At 34.9% G+C, this 21,065-nt stretch overlaps 1 protein-coding gene across 6 annotated transcripts in view; it reads left to right on the plus strand.

Annotated features, from left to right (window-relative positions):
- CADPS2 (calcium dependent secretion activator 2) overlaps window positions 1-20,251 on the plus strand; it is a 647,872-nt gene extending 627,621 nt beyond the window's left edge. For all 6 annotated transcript variants that reach the window (XM_037836277.1, XM_037836271.1, XM_037836272.1 and 3 more), the window contains 2 exons: window positions 12,605-12,709; window positions 18,764-20,251. In XM_037836277.1, the coding sequence (XP_037692205.1) occupies window positions 12,605-12,709; window positions 18,764-18,934 (276 nt within the window). In that variant the 3' untranslated portion in view covers window positions 18,935-20,251. The remainder of the gene's footprint in view (window positions 1-12,604; window positions 12,710-18,763) is intronic.
- The last annotated feature ends 814 nt before the right edge of the window (window positions 20,252-21,065 follow it).

Below are 21,065 nucleotides of genomic sequence, written 5' to 3' on the forward strand. Positions count from 1 at the left end.
GAGTTTCTTTGTGTATATAATCAGCCTTCTTATTATTAGGAATATACACTGGAACCCATTAAGATGGAAACTGCACAGACTGTCTTTGCCTTTTTGCATCTCTTATAAATGATATTATAGGTATATTCCCTTGTATGTGGATGTCATTTTAAAAATAGCAACTTTCCTCTTTTCATTGATTTCACTTTCAAATGACTGGAAAGTTGTTTATAGACCACATAAATTATTGTACATTCCCATTTCAAAGTATTTTCTGTCTTTTTGGTTTTGCTTCTATAGAAAAAGTATTCAAATATAAAACATTTACTGTTGGCCCATTATACTCAAGTATGATTTTCCTGTCAACACTCAAAATTAAATGCTAATATCATCCCCATGCCATTACCATCATTTTCCTCTTCCATTGATTGAAAAGGATGGATGATATAAGTTCAATGATATATTTGAGCCTGTTTGAGGTCATTTATTTCTAAACATTGTTACTTTGTATACCCTGGTACCTCATTGTATACTAAAGGCAGATAAAAAGTTTGACTAATCTGTTGGTTGTATGTGTTATAGAAGCAGCTTTCGTTCATCTCACATGTTTTAACACTGTTCTTTAGCGGCATTAACACGGTGTTTTCTCAGATATCTTTTTTTAATTGTATATATTCCTGATTAGTAAATAGAAAACACTTTGTTTTATCTACGGTGTTTGTACTCACGTTGAAGTTGTTCGACCTCTTTATTCATAGGCAAGCCTGTTCTCTATATTGTCTTGTCTGTCTCAGTAAATACAATACAGAGCTTGCTCTTTAGTTATTTTTTTCCTCAGACTTTAATGTTTCTCTTTAAAATCTCTGCTCTCAAATTACAGCTGTCTGGTTCATTTTGGTTAATCCTTATTTTAATGTTAAGTTATTATTTGTAAGTATAAGAATTTACAAAAGGATCTACTTTTGATGTATGGTGTGTGCCAAAATAGCTCTGGCAAGTCAAGACGTGGTTCGGAGAGGCCAAAGGCCCTCATTTGAATCTAAGCTGTTGGTGAATTAAAACCTGGGAAACTTGAGATAAGCGTGCCTAATTACCTAAAAGAAATTCAACAAGAAAGTGTATTGTAGCTTGTTGATCTTATTTCTTTGATAATTCAAAAGAATCTTCAAGAAATATGTGAACTTCTTACTTAGATTTTTGAAATGTGATCATGCAACACAATTGTCATTTGGCACATTCCCAGAAATACACATCTTTGCATGAGGCACCTGGACATATGTGGCAGGTCTGGTAGAATCAGCTAATTAACAACACAGGCTTAAACAGGCACCTCATCTGGCAGTGCAGTTAGTTGCCTGATGGTGCTCAGCAGGATTTGGTAGTGCTTTTTATTTTTCTATCCTAATGGTCTGCTGCCCACCTAATTTTGCCTTATTGTCAGTCACTACTTACCGCAGCTTGGGGCCCTCCCAGGAGGCTAAATTATTATCAAAGGATTAGGGAGATGTAGCCTTACAGCTCTGACATTTCTGATTACTTGTCTATGCCAGAACACTAATTAGCTGTGACTAATTAAGAAAAATGTTCCTGCCATAGAAAACCATTTAAAAGAACTGAGAAGTAGAAAAGCAATTCAAAAGCTGAGCAGTGCTCAGATTTGCTGATGCTCTTTAGATTTCCACCAGAGCCTTAACTCACCTTTAATTGTGCTCAGAATTAAAAAAAAAAAAAAAAAAAAAAAAAAAAAAAAAATCCCACATGCAAAATGATCTGAAGTTTTTGCTTGAATAGGAAAAAAAATTGTTGGCCACCTAAGCTCAGTTAGCAATGGTAGAATTGTCTTTCATGAATCGAGGGTAACAAAACCTTAATGAAAAGTGAGAAATTTTTCTAAACACCAGATGCATAAGTGAGCATTTGCATTTCGTCCACCCAAGTTAGTAACGATGACATGATAGTCACTGAAAAAATTAGAACACTCTCTCTGGTGAAGGCTATGTAAAAGAGAGTTACAATTATTATAAGCAACATGTTGAGCATTTCAAAAGTTAGTTAGTATTGATTCCATGCCTCTGTCACTTTTAAGATGGTTTGGAAATTCTGACTCCTCTGTGCAGAGCCTGAGGTTTCCACAGTGAATTTGCATGCCTGCACTGCAACTGGCCACTAGTGACTGATTAATGGAAAAGCCCCAGAGAAAGGGAGGACGGCCTCCCCTGAGAGCAGCATCTCTGACTATCAACTGACCAATGCAATGTTGTCTTAGATCTGATAGCTACTGTTCTCCTCCTGTTCAACCCTACCTTCATAAACGAATGGCACACACAGATTTAAAACCGTTTTCTGTGTTGGTTTTGTGTACTCCCCCTTTGCAAGGCTCCCCCTCTGCAAACCTTCCCCGCAGTCCCCTTTATATCATCAGCAGCATTCACAAGTGAGTACAGCAGTGGCAGCCATGTCACCACAATTGACAAAGTCCAACTAAAAAAAAAGATAATCTGTGCAAGGAAGCAGCTATTGTGGCAAAACCATCATTAGATGCATTTATTAAGTGCATTGGGAAATAAGTTTATAAAAGAGCTCTTTTCAAAGCTACTTAACTAAAACCTAGACTCTAGAGAGGACCCTCAAATTCCTGATTTCAAACCAACCTTAGGTAAGAGACCATCTAAATATTGCTGTTTTAATATAGGCAAAATATTTTATTTGAAAGAGTTCTAACCCCTACCTCACCTAAATTCTTCCTGCTGTTTTTTAAAGCCATTTCCTCTTTTCCACTCAGTGGAGAACAAAAAACAGGTAGTCAGCATCCTCTAAGGAATAATCCTTCCTATATATGAAGACTGTTATTAAGGCACCTGTCATACTTGTCTACCCCAGGATAAATAATCCCTATTTGTTTAACTTTCTCTTCATGGGCCTCTCTTCTAGCCCTGTAATCATCTTCGTGGCTGTCCTTTGAAACTTCTCAAAGTGTACTTCGTCATGCTTAGGGTTTAGAGTCAGGAATAGGATGCAGCATTTGAATGTGGCTGAACAAGATTCTTTCAAATCATGTTCCTGTTTATGCATTCTAATACATCATTTTCCCATACTTTTGCTCTACTGATCCCCATAAATTTGGTTCCACATATCCTGAGGAATATATTTCTTTTCCTTGAATTTCCTCTCAGTTACTGTCTATCTTACACTCATACAATATGTATGTTTTATTGATGCAGACTGTCCAATTCAAGTGATGTTTTGGATACACAATATTTTGAAAACAAATCCAATTCACCATTCAGTTGCTATGTGTAAGGAATGATGGTGCATGTTAGGGTTAAAAGGTTGGACATTGGTTTTGTCCCACACAGATATGTCTGTCATGATGACTCAGTAGGATTCTAATTAGAATAGGAAATTGAAACTCCTCTTATTAATCATATATTCATCCAATCAATAGTTACTGAACATTTTCTGAAGGCCATGAACTGTGCTTAGAGGTTGGGAATACAGTGTTAAACAAAGTAGACAAAGTCCCTGCCCTCAGGGAGCTTACCTTCTGACAGCTGAATGGGTGTCTTTGAGAAAGTTGTTGATTTCCACATAAAGTGTCTCATTTCTTTCATCTGCAGCATGGCTATCAACAGACTTTTTTTCAAGTGGAAACACTGGAAAATTAAAATTCAATACCCTCTCAAAATATGACATTTGTTGTTTTATTTATCCCTCCTTTGTTTCAAATGGATGATTAGAAACTTGCCAAAAGTTGCAGCCAATGCCAAGTGTGCAACTAGCTCTAGAGCTTGTGATGTCAAATGCTATGACTGGGAGATAAGAGCACACTCTCCCTCTCCACCCTTCCTGGGTTCTTGGCTCAAAAGCTGGGCTTATATCAGCTTCCAGGAGAGCTCCCATGTTCCAGGATAAAAGTCAACATTGTTGAAACAGTATGTTGCTGCTTTTCTTTAAAAACAAGTCAAAAGCTCACAAGAGCCAGCAAGTATAGAAGGTACCCAAGACATGGTGCTTAGTGGTAAAAATGCACAGGCAGCACTGCCCAGACATACCTCCACATATGCCACAAAGCCTCAGAAAACTCCCAGGGATGGATCCCCTTCCACCTGAGGATTTGCTGGTGAGGCAGTTTACTGTTTGGGTGACAGCCCATGGAGAACTAATCCAATTGCTGAGCGAATCAGAATCTGAATACAGTTTTATCACATCTTTGTGTGTGAATGTATCTGTGGACATTCCTATATGTACATAGACATGGGGGTTTGTTTTACAGTACTTTCTTCTTTATTTCATTCATCACCTAAGTGAAATTAGACTGTCACTATTTTTGTATTTTAACATAACTATTTTATTGCACTTTTTATGTAATTTTAACCCACACAGGACTCAGAACAACTTAGAGACTATCATCTTTTAAGCTCCATTTTAGTCCTGTGCTAAATTTCTTTAGCCAAATGCATTGTTTATTTTTTTATGATTCCTGTAACTTTAACACCTGTTAAAGTATTTTTCTACAAATGAAATATGTGATTCAAGTCAACAATTAATCTGGTTTCTGCTCTTCATCTATTCCTTTTCTGTTAAAAATCTGTCCTGCTACTATTATTGTATTTCCAAATATTTAAAAGCACTCAGTCCTTAATCATGTTATGTGCCAGGCATTCTGCTAAGAACTGGATTGTCAAAAAATAAAAATAAGACTCGGTTACTGCCTTTTGGCACTGCCTATTAAGGCAGACACCTAGTCTAGTTTGCAATATTTTTATAGTCACTGTAAAAGGTCTCTTGAGTAGAGAATATGGGAGTACCTAATTCTACCTAGTTGGATATAGTATTGGCTTCATAATAGATGTAAGCTGAGTTTATTCTTAAACACTGATGTGAATCTGGCCAGGGAGACGAAGCTGGGAATCAAAGTCTGGACAGAGGAACGGGCATGCCCAGAAACCAAAGGTATAGAGAAACCCAACACCTGGTGGAACTGCAGGTCAATTTAGTTTGCTGAAAATGGTTCCTAAAGTAGCTACTTATTCCAGTCCTTGCAGTACTGTCAAGAAGTAAGTCTCTAATTTTCCATGAGGAAACTGAAGCAAAAAGACCTGCTAATAGCTAATTCCCGGGCCTAGATTTTATCTCGAAAATAACTTGTGCCATTCCATAGCAGTTTCATGAGTCCTTAAAATTCCATTTATTTTTATCCAGATCCTAGATTATTGATTTAGAATGCAGTGTTGACCAGAGATTTTATATATGATATTCAAAATGAATCATCTGACCAGGTAAGTAGGTCATACTGCCCAAATAAAACATTCTCAGGCTATGTATGTCTGTGCCCCAAACAAGAACATATACCATTGTAACTGGATTGACCACTGAGTGCAGCCAAACCATTGATTGATTATTTAAAGTCAAAAGATTAGTCAAACCAAGTGGCATCCCATTGTTTGTCATTGATTAGGGGAGGAGGAACAACTGATTACCTGAGATTTTCACTTTGTAATCACTAGTGTTTTTAGCACCAGAAATAGAGTCACAGAATAAACTTAAAGTAGAGTCACAGAATAAACTTAACAAATGCACTGGAATACTTGATAATAATGAATAATAGAGAACAGTATTGATTTTAATGCCCTCTGTGTAGTGTGAAGGAAGATAGGCTAGTTTAAAATTACTTTCAAGACGTTTGTGGAATGAAAGAAGTTTGGGATCAATGAAACAGCAGTGAACAGAAAAGAGCTTGTGCAGTTCCCAGTTAACATGTAGCTTTTCCTGTTAGGTAGCTTATTCTGATGTACAATAGAAGAGGACGTAATTATCTGGAAAGCTCTTGGTTATTATGTTCATATATTTTTTTAAAAAGAAAAAATATTCAAATCCAAAGAATAGGAAAGTTCTTCAGCATTCAGAAAGCATTTATTAGATATCTACTATATACTAACTCTCCCATGTTACAACTTTTTATTTTTTTCTCTACTTACCAAACACTATGGTGCCCATGAACTGTCATTTGTGGATTTCCTGATAGAGTTAAAAAATGAAAATTGACCCTGAATATGAGTTTGTTTAACATGCAAAGAAATAGCATGCCTCAAATGCTTCTCTTTTTAATGTGTGTGTTTTTTTTTTAATTGTGAAGAAAGCTGTGTATGTAGATTGAATTCCCATATGGGATGAAATAGGGATCTTTTTTCCACATTATATTGTTTTGCTTCAGTGACCTCCTTTCCAATATTCCTACACATTAGGGTGCAAGGCTCTGTAAAACAAGTCTTAAAAAAGGAGACCAAGGAGATACATGGCACAGTAGCTGTTTGTCTGGTTATCCTAACAGGAGTGGTTTTCTTCAAAGAACTTATCCATGAGTTAAAAAATATATTTGGTCTTTGGAAATGTGGGTTGCTTCAACTGGCAAGAAAATTTGATGGTCTTCTTTGAAAGAATGAATAGACATCTCCTGTATTACTGACAACCGAGTGCTACAATGACTCATAACCACCAGGAATGGTAGAGGTAGCTGACAGCTGGACATATCAAACTACCCTCAGAGAACCAGAGGTGTTATTAAGGGAATAGAAACCCAAGCTCTGTTTTGTAAAGAGAAATGAAATAACCTAATAATTTTGAGCGCACACACTGGAGCTCAGATATAAGATATGTATCTCACCCCTGCCACTTATATTTGTTGTGTAAACTGGAGTATATAAATGGCTTAATCTAAACTCACTTTTCAGCATATATAAACTCAACTTCCACATTTACAAAATGGGAATAATAATACCCACCTCAGCAAGGTTGTAAAAATCAAACAAACTTTTCACTGACACATTCTAACCTCCCAAGGAGGAAAAAGAAATTATCAGATACCTTTATAAACAATTCATAAGAAGGAGGAAAAGGATAGTACTTCACAAATGTCATTTATTCATTTTTATAATGTGAGTACTTTATTAAGAGGCCAGAATGAATCAGTTAATGGCAAAACAGACAAAAAAAAAGCTCTAGAACTCTAGACTTGCATTTTTCCTTATTTTGGAAGAATAAAGCTGTGTTTAAGCAACACATAAAAAGGAAAAGAGTGATAATTTGGCCCTTCAGTTCATTTTTATAAAAATCACGAGCTATATTGTTTCTAGTCATTCCCTTTCCTCCAACAGTCAAATTGAACACACAGTATTTCTGTAGAGTACAAGATTCTTACTCTTTTAAAGCTGGACTTATATAATCTGTCCCTCATATTACAGATGAGAAGACTGAGGTATAGAGAAAACAAGTGACAGGCTCAATGAGAATTAAGTAATATGAGAGGGGCTAATCCCACCTACCCTTTACCTCCTCCTTTATGTTCTTCTCAGGTGTATTGACAGCCAGCCCCCAGCAGCCATGTCCAGTAGCAAGTCTCGTTCCCCATGAACATCGGTTGGTCTAGCTAGGAAAGTTGATGGGTGTAGGATGCATTGATTACTTCCTGTAGTTTTAACCCTAGAAGACTGTTTTCAGAATATCCTCAAATATAGAGCCCTTAATGCTGTTCCAGGCCAACAAAAAATTCACATTTAAGTCTTTTTAAAATGTGTGGTTTGGAGATCTATTTTTGGAACCAGGTATTATGGTTTCTGTGGAATTCTTTGAAAAGAGGGGCAAAAAGATTGATTTTATTAAATCAAATTTAAAGTTAGTATAAAATTTTGGAGTTTAAAAAATGGGAAATGAGTGCAATAGATGCTTTGTATTTGATTATATTAAATAGATGTACTGTCAACAAAAGGAACAAAAGATACAAAGAAGCATTTATATTTACTTTTTAATATAATGGCAAAATTGTAGGGCGATATTTCTAAATAGTTCCTCTCCAAAGCTATTAAACAGTCCTAAAGGATGGCTTTGGTTTATCAAACTTATCAAAACACTCTGCATGTCAAAAATATTACTTGTTCTTTTATTTATTCCAACTTAATGTTTAAAAGGCACATATGACCTCAGGTGAAATTTTCTATAAGTTATTTCAACACAGTGACTCAGTGTTTGTAAGATAGATGGCATCTATTGAAAGTAATGAAGAAATAAGTTACCACACATACTGTAGAAATTCAGCCATTCCATGTCTTTAGTGCACTAAAAAGTGTTGGGGTGTTTTCCTGTTAACCTACTGAGGCAACCCTAGCTGGAAAAGAATGAAAATATACCACTAGTTCTATCAATTCATAATCAATAAAAGCTGAACACTTAAGCAGAAAATATATCACAGATTTGTTCCCTAGCAAAGCAGTTATTTTACCTTGCCATCATCATCAGAAGCCACATTCTGACAGAAATCATTTGCTTGAAGCAGCCACGATGTATAAACCCTATGTGGTCCTGTGATTCAGATGTAGGAGTATCAACCATACGGTGTCTAGAGGCATTGTGCATTAGTATGTATTGAGACCTCATTCCAGGTGGCAAGCAGCTGGACTTTTTTTTAAATAAAACTTCCAGAATAAACGTGAAGTGCTTGTTTTCAGGTGATAAGTGTTATATTTAATTGAATCATCTTCAAAATGTTATAAATTAGGCAAAAACCGGAACTGTGAATATTTGATTTATGTGTTTTGTATTTCCACTATTCCAAAACAGAATAATGGAATTCCTTAACTATTTCTCTTTAACTTGCATGAAGAAAGCTCTCGGTATGTTGCTAAATCTCTTTTCACCAGCACTGTGGAGAAACAACTTTAATCCTTGTTAGAAAATTGCTGAGTCTGGGACTGACAAAGAGCTCATGCTTGTTCTATTGTTAGTGCTCCCCAGTCCCAAGAGCAGAGCCCTTTACAGCTGCGCGGATCCCGCCCGGCTCAGCTGCACTATTTAGGAGAGGAGGTTTGTCAATTTCTATTGACAATGGAGAGAGTTTTTCAGGGCCTGTAGCAGTGCTGACACAGTTGGGGATCAATGCTAGCCATTCAGACTGCACCCTTTTTCGTTGCTTTGGTTTGTTAATTCAAGACTAAAGGTCCGCTGAGGGGGTTCGGGGTGTTTAAGAAAGCTGATGAACTGTTTAAGAAAGCTGATGAACTGCAAGCGTTTATAGCCCTGGTGTGGCAATTTCCATAGTCAGTGGCAACTCCTGGCACTGAGGGAGCTGTGTCCTTGTTGACCCTCTTGTTATTAAAAATGCACAAGTGCTGCGCTTCTCAATATTTCAACACTCTTTCATTGTCAATACCACCTTCTGAGCCCTTCAGCTTGTTGCTTGCTCTAAAGATCTTCTTAGATTGGGTTTGAAAACTTCACCTTAAACACTAGATTAGACTGATGTTCTGTTTTCCGTGCTCCTGTTGATTTGTTGAACCTTCCCAGGGCTGGAAAGCAAGTAGCAGCTTGATGGGGAGACGGGCTGCTAATATGATTTACCAGTCTACAGTCATGCACAATAAGTGTGAATAAATACAGGGGTCTCACAGAGTCAACCCTAGCCTTTCCTTTTCTTTTCTTTTTGCTTTAAAAGAGATATCTCAAGAAAATGAAGTGAGTAATGCATGCCCTTACAGGAGTTGAATGAACCACAAAAAGAAAAAAAAAACATTTTTTGCTCAAGTACTAGGCTGCTGTCATGGATTGATGTAGAAAAAAATGTATATAATATGTACTTACTGCTTTATTCCTATGTAGACCAGAGCAAAAAATAAGGCAGTAATTCCATACCCTTGACTTCAGTGCAAGCTACAGTGCCCCTTCCTCATCATCCCCTCAAGGGAAAAGTGTACAGTCAACCAAACTGTTTCATCAAATGAACTTTGCCAAAATGAAAAGACATTTGCTGAACATTCAGACTTTAATTCACATTCACCCTTTCCAAATGTTTTTTTTTTTTCCTTTGTTTTGGGGTTTGGTTTGGTTTGGGGGGTGGGGGTTGAAGCTAGCCTACCTGTGACTTTTTCTCATAATGAAAACATGAGACCTTTACCATACTCCCCTGCCAAAAGTGGTACATATCAATTCCAACACCAGAAATAGGAAAGGGCTGGGCTTCTGTTTGGTGGTTTTATTTGTTTGGAGTGTGTGTGCATGTGTATGTGTGTGTGTATTTCACCATATACAAGAAAAAAGCAGTCCTAGCAGGGTTAGTTTTTTCTGTTGTTTTTTGTTGTTGTTGTTAGCCCCTTCTTGGTGGCAGCTTAAACTGAGCTAAACTGCTGCGTTACCTAATTAATTGCTTGATGTAGCTGAGATTCTTTTTTAAAATGCTAAGGTTTGAAAACCTAAACATATACATTCTTATCTTATAGAATAATTTTTCTTTTAGAACTTTTCTTACAGAATAATTTGTTTGCATTCAAAGTAAGATAATGGTAATGTTGCTTAAGCATTTTACTTAACGACAGTTGTGTTTCTTCTCTATTTTTATAGTTGACTTTAGATTTTATTCCCAAATCATTTTTCTCTAAAATTGTAATTTTGTTATTGTGTTAAAGAAGTTACCATATTAATGATTTCTGTGTTACTTTAGATGTCCTTTTGATTATTATTTAATCATAAGTATCATATATAATAGAAAAATGAAGTTAAATTAATTTAAAATTGTCTAAGAATTTTTTTAAAACATGAAGATGAATATGGAGTAATTTTATAAAAGTATTATAATTTCCCTCAAATTCATACAACTTACTGTATTTAGAGAGTAACTGTACAATCGAACAAACTGATTAATATGTTATGCTAGACTTCATACAATATATAGTATTTTATCCACCACCACCCCAACTCCCCCTCCCAAAATAAGAAAAATCCATTATTCCCTGCAAAAGGACTATAATTTTCAAGAAGCACAGCCATTATGATTACATTTTGGCTTTCAAATTATCTGGGGAGCAGTATGGTGTATGGGTCTTGATTCACTGTTTTCATATTTAATATCACCAATGCCTATGAGTTTTTTTACCTGCATTAAAATAGAAGTCAAGAAGCTGAGCTATAAATAATTTGAAATAAGGAAGTATAGAATTTAAATGAGGTCAGAAACCAAAATGAGTATAAAGGATTTTGATACTTAACATGTCAGCTGAAGTGCTGAATTCACTAGCAGTTTGTTTTTTTAAGGATTTAAGAATACGGTTGCCTCATTTTATGACTTGTTATTTCTGATATTTTCACATGTCTTGAAAATTAAGAAAGTAATCATTATAATCATAAAACCTAAGCAGGTTTAGGTACATGAATAACATTTTTTTAAAATCATGGTCTTTTTTTAAAAGCCTGGAATTTTCATTCATCCATTTGATATCATAATATTTAGTAAATCAGCTATTCATTTTAATTATTTTATTCATGTATGTTCAGTATACTAATAAATTAATAGAAATACATGTGATAAAATGTGAAACTAAATTTTAAACATACTTAAAATTACTGTTTCTTATCTTAAATTTTATTAGAACATTAATAAGTACAAGTCAAAATGAATTTCAGACTTGTATCACTGGAGTTTTCTCTTAGAAGTTGAATTTACTGTTTTATTATGTGGAGAAAGGTGTTTTTAAAATTTTTTTTCTGTGGTCCAGTACCTAAGAAGATACACATACACACGTGATCTGTAGTGTTACTATGCCTATGTAAACAAACAAGATACAAAATCCCTTCTCTTTCAAAAACTCTTTTGTCATTTCCTAAGGGCTGCCTGGACTTTGATATTTCTCGCTGTTACCTAAACAAGTAACATTATTCTTACAGTATTTCCTAAGTACGGATCAGGCACATAGTCACTGAATCCCTGAAATGTCTCCATTCATGACAGATTGCCTTTTTTGAATATAGAAACAGTTTCTTCTTTTACTATGTTCAGAGATATAATAGAGAAAAGATTTCCGTTGTTCCCTCATTAGAGTTGTATAAACAGAGCAAAACTATGAACCCTCTGAAAACACTTGCAAAATCAAACATATCCTTTCCTTTCGTAATTTGGTCAACTGACATGTTTTGTGATTCTTATAAGACACAAGAATTCCATCTTGATAATGTTCCTTCCTAAGATTTCAATAAATATTTTAGATTGTTTTAAAACACCTTGGCAAATACTTAACAACTTATATAGTAGATAAAGGTGCAATTGAGGATTACTCTTTTGTGAACCATGTGTATATTTTGACATGGCTCTTTTAAAACGTTACTTCTGGGTATTGACTATACACCTGATGGCATAAAGCATCTACTCTTTGATTTTTATATAATTGGAAATTTTCCTTTGAAAATGATTTACTGTTTGTTCCTGATGTTTGGCAGTCTATTCAGTATCATAAACATGTATTTAGTACCTATTGTTACCTACAAATTACAAAGCAGGCCACTAGGCTTTCAGAGTGCAAAAACACTATTTCCTATTAATATGTTACAGCTGAAAGACTGTAATGTTAATTCATGTAAAGAACAGTCTAGGTCAATTTAGCAGATTTTCTAACAAAACATACAATTTTGTTAACAGGAAATTATAGCATTATTGACTTCAAGTGCTGATCTGTGGTCATTTCTGAGTGTTTCATTACCCTATCATTACTGAATCTGTTAAATGAATACTGCAGAGGATGTTTTCTCTTTTTTTTTTTTTTTGTTCTGTTTTTGTTCTCCTCCCCTCTGTCCCCATCCTTCTTTCCAGCAATGGTACAGCAGTTCCATGAAAGTCATTTGCGTGTGGTTGGCTGATAGATTAGACCTTCAGCTTCATATTTACCAACTGAAGACGCTCATCAAGATTGTGAAGGTAAATAAAATGTGTTTAGATGTGAATTGCCCACCAAGCTCTAAAGAATAATTGAAAAATAGTAAGATACAAGAAAAATGTATTTGCTATAACTGAGTGAATACTTAAAAAGCATCACTTATTAGCAATGGTTAACTGCTGTTTATTTCTAATTTTAGTTAGATCACTAAATAACCATACATTTATCTTTTCTGCACTAATAAAAAGTATTTTGTTAGAAAATAATATTTTGAGATAATGTACATGCAGTCCTGAGCACATTTACATACATATAGTAGGCCTACAATGATTTTGTGTTAATTTTTTTAAGTGTAAAAAGGGCTTTTCAAACTGTTTTTGCTGATAGAATAAGGAAAGTCTCAGTTATTTTATTATATCCTGAATCCTTTGGAAGCAAGTCCCCTCTTATAAATAGTAGATTATCAGTTTGAGTGTTGGAGACCATCTGAAACTACTCACAGAGGTGACAAAGCAGTTCAGCAAGTCCGTTTTGACTTTTGCTCTTCAAGAGAAAAGGCAATAACCTACATGTTATATTTAGTGAGTAGGGGCCTTAAAATAATATATAATATATTGAGAGAGATTTTTCACACTTTGTAAATTCTCGTGAGAGCACAAATTTACCGTAAGAATAACATTTTCTTAAAATTAAAGAGAGAAATCCCACATTATGGCTCTAAGCTATTGAGAATCAACTGTTCTTTTTAACAAAATGACGTTTATTTCCATTTCAGTATTATTTGCCAAGTAACAGTATGTATGTGTGTGTGTGTGTATGTATGTATGTGTGCATATGTATACATGCATATATGTATGTGTATGTATGTGTGTATGTAGACACACAAATTGTTTCTCAAAGCGTCATTCCTGGCCTAGTATTATCTATGTGTGGAAACTTGTTAGAAATGAAAATTTCAGGGCCCCTCTCCAGATCTACTACATCAGAAACTCTAAAGATGGGGCCCAGCAATCTACATATTCACAAGCCCTCTAGACGATTCTGATACATGCTAAAGTTTAAGAAGAGCCACTGTATTCTGTCACTATAAGATTGATTCTCTTTACATTAAAATATTTTCCTGCCATCAAACTAGCATACAAGTTATTCTGTGCCATAGACACACAGGTTAGAAAGACCCACAAATTGGAAAGTTCTGTCCTAAATTCAGAAATTAGCAAATTTACCGGAGTGTAGAACTAGACCTATAATGTCACAATAATAGCGATCATGATTAGTCATAAATAACAAGTAAAATTAGAGTCACCCACTAATTTTTAATACTATAACTACACATAACATTTCAATGAGCAAAATACCTTTGATCCAGGACACTTCAGTGTTAATTATTTCACAAAGAAACTGAAACCACACATCTGACACTTTCATATTTGGCTTAGTTTCTCCGATGTTTCTTCCTTGTTTCCATAAATATTACTTGGAGAGCTGTCAGAGTAAGTTTGTGTTTCATAAAAGAGAATCAGCATAATCTGTGTTTATCTTCCAAATACATATGCATGTTAAGTTTGCAGTCTATACTGTGACTAATATTGGGATTAACTGGCAATCCTAAGAGTTGGCCATTATTTTCAAGCTAATTTCCACTGTTGAGAATGTCAGAAGCTATATATTCAGTCAACTAGTATTACTTGATAGATTAAGTTCTTTACTTAGCTTTTAGAATAAAAATCTCCAGTGTTTAAAATATTGGTCCATTATTTGTTTCTTTTCAAAGTTACTCCTTTTCTCATATTCACGTTACTAATAGTAAATACCAAGTACCAATGACTGTTTTAGCAGAAAAGAACAATTCATAATTTCATGAATTATACAGTGACATTTCCATTGTACTCTAATTCCAATCCGTCTTTCTTATTTTAATGAGTTCTTCATTATGGCTATCTACCAAAACTGATAAATATGAAATTAAGTTTCATAAATATTTTTGTCTTTCCATGTTTTGCTTTTCACAAACAGGTCCCCAGGCTCAGCCAATGCTTTCTTGGACTGACATAATTAATCAAGTCATAGGGCTTTTTTAATAATTAAAAATTATTAAAATTATTTTTACAATGAAAAATCTAGGTAAATTAATAATTTAGTGTTCTAATTGTTTCTTCCTACTTTGAATATAAAGACTTTAACCAGTTTCATACTTTCACTCATCATTTTCTGAACCTATATGGTTTTGTTCACAATGATCATTTTCCAAGGAATTTAAGAAGGTATTAAATAATAACTTTATAGAATTGTAAAGGCTCCTAAATAGGCTTTCCTTCCATCCAAATCATTTATGCTTTGCCTGCATGTCTCCAGCAGATTAGTACATCCTACTCCGGAGCCAGGTTACTCAACTCTAACAGTCCAATCCTTACTACCCACAAGGCATTGTCATTCTTCTATGCCTGTGGAGATACAGACACCATCAAGATTTATATGATTGCCAACTTTGTCCCACAGAGATACCAGTTGGTTCATTCATATTGCTCATTAAGGAAAAAAACATTCCAGTAAGAGTGCCACAAAATATTTAGGAGTATGAAATTACGAAATTTTAACATCAGAATGATTAATTTGAGGATAAGAAATTAGAATTTTCAAATAATCAAATGGCTGATGGATTTGTGTTTCCCCTGCTGGCTATATGACTTTAAAAGCAGTAAACATAAATCAGTTGCCTCTAGGAAACAGGGAAGGCAAGTGAGCAGCACCCGGTAGCAGGCACTTGGATTAAATAAGAGCCAAAACAGAATTACCATTTGACCTGGCTATTTCACTCCTAGGTGTATACTCAAAAGGAATGAAAACAGGGAGTCAAACAGATACTTTTACGCCAATGTCCATAGCAGCATCATTCACAATAGCTAAAACATGGAAACAATCCAAGTGTTCATTAACAGATGAATGGATAAACAAAATGTGGTATAAACATACAAAGAAATATTATTCAGATGTAAAAGGAGTGAAATTCTGGTACTTGCGACAGTGTGGATGAACCTTGAAAACTTTATGCTGAATGAAATAAACCAGACAAAAAAAGAACTCGTATGATTCCACTTACATGAAATATCTAGAATAAGCAAATTCATAGAGACAAAAAGTATATCGGAGGTTAACAAGGACTGGGGAAGTGGGGAGTTGTTGCTTAAAGGGTACAGAGTTTCTATTTGGGATGGTGGTAGCACAACCTTGTAATTGTAGTTAATGCCACTGCATTGTACACTTAAAAATGTACAATGAAATTTTAAAAGAAAAAAGAGCCAAGCAGACCTTTCTAGCAGTCACAGAGGTGTCCAAGTGTCAATAACATTTTTTGAATTCTATCAGAAAAAGATTACAAGGATACCTGTCCTGTAGCTTACCTAATTATTGAAAATAAGTTATTGCAAATAAATTAGAAAGCCTTCAGGACTGAAAAGCCACCTCTGCCCTGGTGGACTTACTGATAATTAAGCTAACAAAGTATGACTCACAAACTCAGTATATAATTGTAAATGGGCCAGTAATACTTTAAATCAGATATGTATCTGTAATCATCTGTAGGTAAATATTTTGTGTGCTTGATATATTTTTAATCTAAATTCAAACTGTTATAAGATTGAACACAAATTTCTATGGTAATAACACCATGTATATCAGTTAACAGATTCTCTAAACAAAATTCACCTTTCAGAGTTATTTCACAGGTTCTGATGCAAATGGTGTAAGAATGTACCACCTTTATCAAAATAAGCTTAACGGTTTAGAAAGAGAATGTGAGGGTGATGGGTTGTACATGTTGTACATATGTGCCTTAAACTATTAAAATTTAAGTGAAATCTAGATTTGATCATTTGTTAAGGAAAGAAACACTCTCTGAATCTGAATTTTACTTGCAGTTGAGATACTCACAGCAGCTATTTTCCATCATTCCTCAGAGTTGAGTTGATTTGGGGGCATGTGTTGGGCAAAACCCTTAATATTATAGCTTTTTAAATATGAATTTATTACATGAAATGATATTTCAAGTGGAAAATTATTACCCATCCTCCATCCTTATTACTGACATATTACGTCTGACACTTGGAGTGGAACCGTGGTTCCACTACCTTGTAATGTTTCTACTCCTTCTCAACAGGCTCTTAGTAGAAACCAGGTGTGTATATTGAGGGGATTAAGATGCTGTCTGTTAGCCCTTCCTGCTTCATGTGAATAGCACCTTCAGCTCAAATGTCTGAATGTGATAATGTTTTTCTTCTACTGTGTTCAGTGTTCATTCTTTAATGTTGATTTCCAGTTATTGGAATTATGATATTGGGCCATGAAGTACAATATTCCTTTCTTCTTCTTTGACTTTTTTTTTTTATGTATTAAGTGCAAACCAAAGAAAAGCATGGTTAGTAGCAATAATTTAGAACAGAACCATGGCACATTGGTATGTACTGATGCTTTGGGGCCAATCCATTGAAACCAGGTTGCTTAATATACTGAATCTAGCATAAGACCACAGAAAAATCTTGAAAGGTATTTAGCATTTAACATGGCTTTAGAAGTGCCTCCATAGAATAGGATATCTTCTTTTGTTCTTTGTTTCCAAATTTAACTAATTCTGGATTTTTTCTCCAAGTTTAAATATCAAATGTAAAAGTATCAGTCTTGTCAGTCATGGAAAATTGTGTATAAAGAATATTGCACTTTAAAGAGTGAGCATAAAGTAATTTATAGGTTATATATCAAGTTCCATGGAACTCTGGAATTTTGTGGGTTTTTTTTCAAAGAAACGATATAGTAAACATGGTATTCTACTTTTGACATAATAATACATAATTGTTTTTTTCTGTCTCACAAATACAAATACATGTTGCATTATCCCATCTATGGAAACTTTATGCCAGAGTTTGGCAATTCTCATTACAAGGAATTTTCAAAAGGAAAAGGTAAAATTCATATAGACTTTAAGTGTGCACGGATTTTACCCAAGATACATGTAAATAAATTTTAGAATTCACAAATGCTGAAACTGTGAACTTCTGTTATTGATAATAGGATTAATCCTCTCTCCCCCGTACACCTCCCCCAAAAAACTAATACATTTTATAAAATGTAATGTATTTTTCAGTATTAAAGGAAAGTTTCCTGAGTTGAAAATCTGAGAATTCCTTCATATTGAAAATGTACCTAAGCACATTTCGTTTTATCTTTACTACAGGTTATTCAAATTTCATGCAATTAGTAATACTTGGGGGAAAAGCTCATTTGCCAGCTGATATAATCACAATGTTTTGATCTATTAATAGTGATTGTGGTTTGAATAGCACTATCAGAATTTCTTGGCCCATTTTATCCCTATTAAATACACTATCAATATGACTGACATGTAGGATTTAGAAAGCCTCCTGGACCAAAAGGAGGAAGAGAAGTGAAACAAAATAAAGGTTCAGTGGCTGAGAGATTTCAAATGGAGTTGAGAGGTCACTCTGGAGGTTACTCTTATGCATTAGATAAATATCCCTTTTTAGTTTTCAGTTTATTGGAATAGCTAGAAGGAAATACCTGAAACTGTTGAACTGCAATCCAGTATCCTTGATTTGAGTATATAACTATATAGCTTACACAGTGTGACTGTGTGATTGTGAAAACCTATGGCTCACACTCCCTTTTTCCAGTGTATGGACAGATGAGTAGAAAAATGGGAACAGAAATTAATACTAGGTGGGGAAGAGGGATATGAGATGTTTGGGGTGTTCTTTTTTACTTTCATTTTTATTATTTTTACTTTTTTTGGAGTAATTAAAATGTTCAAAAATTGATTGTGGTGATGAATGCACAACTATATGATGATACTGTGAACAAATACACACTTTGGATGATTGTATGATATGTAAATATATTTCAGTAAAATCACATTTAAAAAAAAATAAGATGATTGGCATGGGCAGCCACAGTGTGAATCCATTAGTGGATTATCTCAGTAAATATACCAAGGTCATTTTTGAAATGCACATATATGTGTACATGCATACAATCTAAGTAATATAAGCAACTCCTTCCTTCTTCCTCTCTCTTCTTTCCTCCAGAAAACCTATAGGGATTTCCGATTACAGGGTGTGTTGGAAGGAACACTGAACAGTAAGACGTATGATACTCTGCACAGGCGTTTAACAGTAGAGGAGGCCACAGCCTCTGTTTCGGAAGGAGGAGGACTTCAGGGCATTACTATGAAAGACAGTGATGAAGAAGAAGGCTGATAACACGCAGCTTGTAGGAGGACCTTGATGTCGTTTATTTTGTATCTTGTCCTTGTAATTACATTTATTGTTTTGACCAAATATAAACGCTTGTATTCCACTCCATTCTTTAAAAAGTAACCTGGGAGTAGAGGTAAAGGGCAAAATGCCAAGCATTTTTTTGAACAACATCAACCTCTTTTGTGTAGCTTGACCTAAAATGAGTTTGGCTATGTTTGTGATCAGAACATGAAGGGGTTTTTGTTTGTTTGTTTGGGGAAGATTTGAAATTTTTTTTCTGTAATCACATCAAAGAAATGTCCATGTGTATTTCTCATAATACAACATTATGAGAAGAAGTCACTTTGGAACACTGTGCCAATTGTATTGTACCCTTGTTAAAATGGTGTGTACCTTCTGGTTTATATTTTATGTACAAGCTTTGTTTTGTAGTTAATTTGCCACTGTTGTGATGTGCATCAAGACTTTAACCTTGGTTCTTATACTCTGAATTAGTCTACAGGTGTATTCCTGGGCAAAAACAACTGCCAAAACCCAATTATAGACTAGAATATCCAGTGGACTTGTGTCTTATTCCAGTCAGAACATTTCTTCTCTCAAGTGTAAATCTCAAGGTGTAGTGGTAGTAAGTATGCTGCCATCAACATACCACATTCTCCTACTTCTAAGTGTAAAACAGCTTGCAGGCAATAAAAGTCCATGTAGTTATAACCATTTCTGTATTTACTAGACTTGTATAGATTAAATGCAGTAAAAGATGTTTGCTGTATTTCAGACATTCCAACTATCTGGCTCTTTGTTTTTGTTTGTTACATTTTATTTTCCATCAAGTGAAGAGAATATATTAACACCACATTTTGTATCTAGTATGCACACACATTTGTTAAAAGAATTAGACAGTATGACAGCATATCTTCATAGCAATGGAAATAATGACTACATACTCATATATTGTATATTTGTAGTTAATATTAGTAATTAATGTTACCACACAATCAGTAATGTTAGTTTCTTTTCCCAAAGTATTTTCTGGTAGAATTTTGCAAGATAAACAGTAGTATTATGCTTTGTAATTTCTCTATGAATTTTTATTTTTGTATTTTTTCCTAAACTATGCTGGCATATTGTACTACTACATTCATTCAGAAGTAATTTTTAAATGAAGTAAGTTAATGCAAAGTAAGTGGAGCTATCCCTGAATTTATGGAACTTATGTTCTGAAAGTTTAGAAGTGAAACGTCTTGGACCTCCACATTCATTTCCCTGTGGTGTGACTAAGTAACCAGGCTAGCCAATAAAAATCTGTTTAATCCACAATTATTATATAGTATTAATTTTGAATAGGTTAATTTCTATGACCCCTAGGTCATAGGAGACTTGTGGTACAAGATAAAGAAGGAAGATCTCTTCCCCTTTCCTGGACTAAGGACTGACTACCAACTCAGTATTTTTGAAAGACAGTTTGTCTCAGAATAATCTCCCTCCCTTTCGTTTCCAGTCTCACATCCAGTACCCCTTTTGTTAATCCCTTAAGTGTCCAGTCATGCCACCCTAAACTCCCCGGTGGCACCCTCCCCAAGCCTGCTGCTCCACAGCTTAAATTGCTCTGTACTTAGAAATTACCCACCCTTCTTTTCCTTTTCAATAAGCTGTCCATTTCCTTGATACAGCTCATTTCCACATAATTGGCCCAATTTATTCTAAAATGTGAGTGACTGATGAAACACACTCCCTTCCTTAACCCTTCTGGAACTCTGTCACAGACACACACACACACACACACACACACACACACACACACACACACACACGGAGATATGGAGGGAGAAGGGGGAGGGAGGAAGGGAAAGGAAGAATGCTTATTTACTCAAAGAAATGTCTAGTTGATGGAATTCAGGAAAAAAGGGGGGAAAGCAGGTGGTGCAGCGGAAAGTATTTGGGGCATGGAAGGTCTTGCTGCTGGCCTAGCGTGTTAACCTGCTTAGTGACCCTTTGCTGCCTCTTGCAGCTTCTTTCCAGATTTTGGTGTTCTCTACCTTCCAAACCCAGGAGATTTCTATAAACTCCATCCTAACCCCCAACCCTCAGTGGCTTCCACAGCAAGGACAGTGATAGTTAAAGGTAGGTAGTG

The sequence above is a fragment of the Choloepus didactylus genome, chromosome 5, assembly GCF_015220235.1.
Source record: "Choloepus didactylus isolate mChoDid1 chromosome 5, mChoDid1.pri, whole genome shotgun sequence".
Taxonomy (NCBI): Eukaryota; Metazoa; Chordata; class Mammalia; order Pilosa; family Megalonychidae; genus Choloepus; species Choloepus didactylus.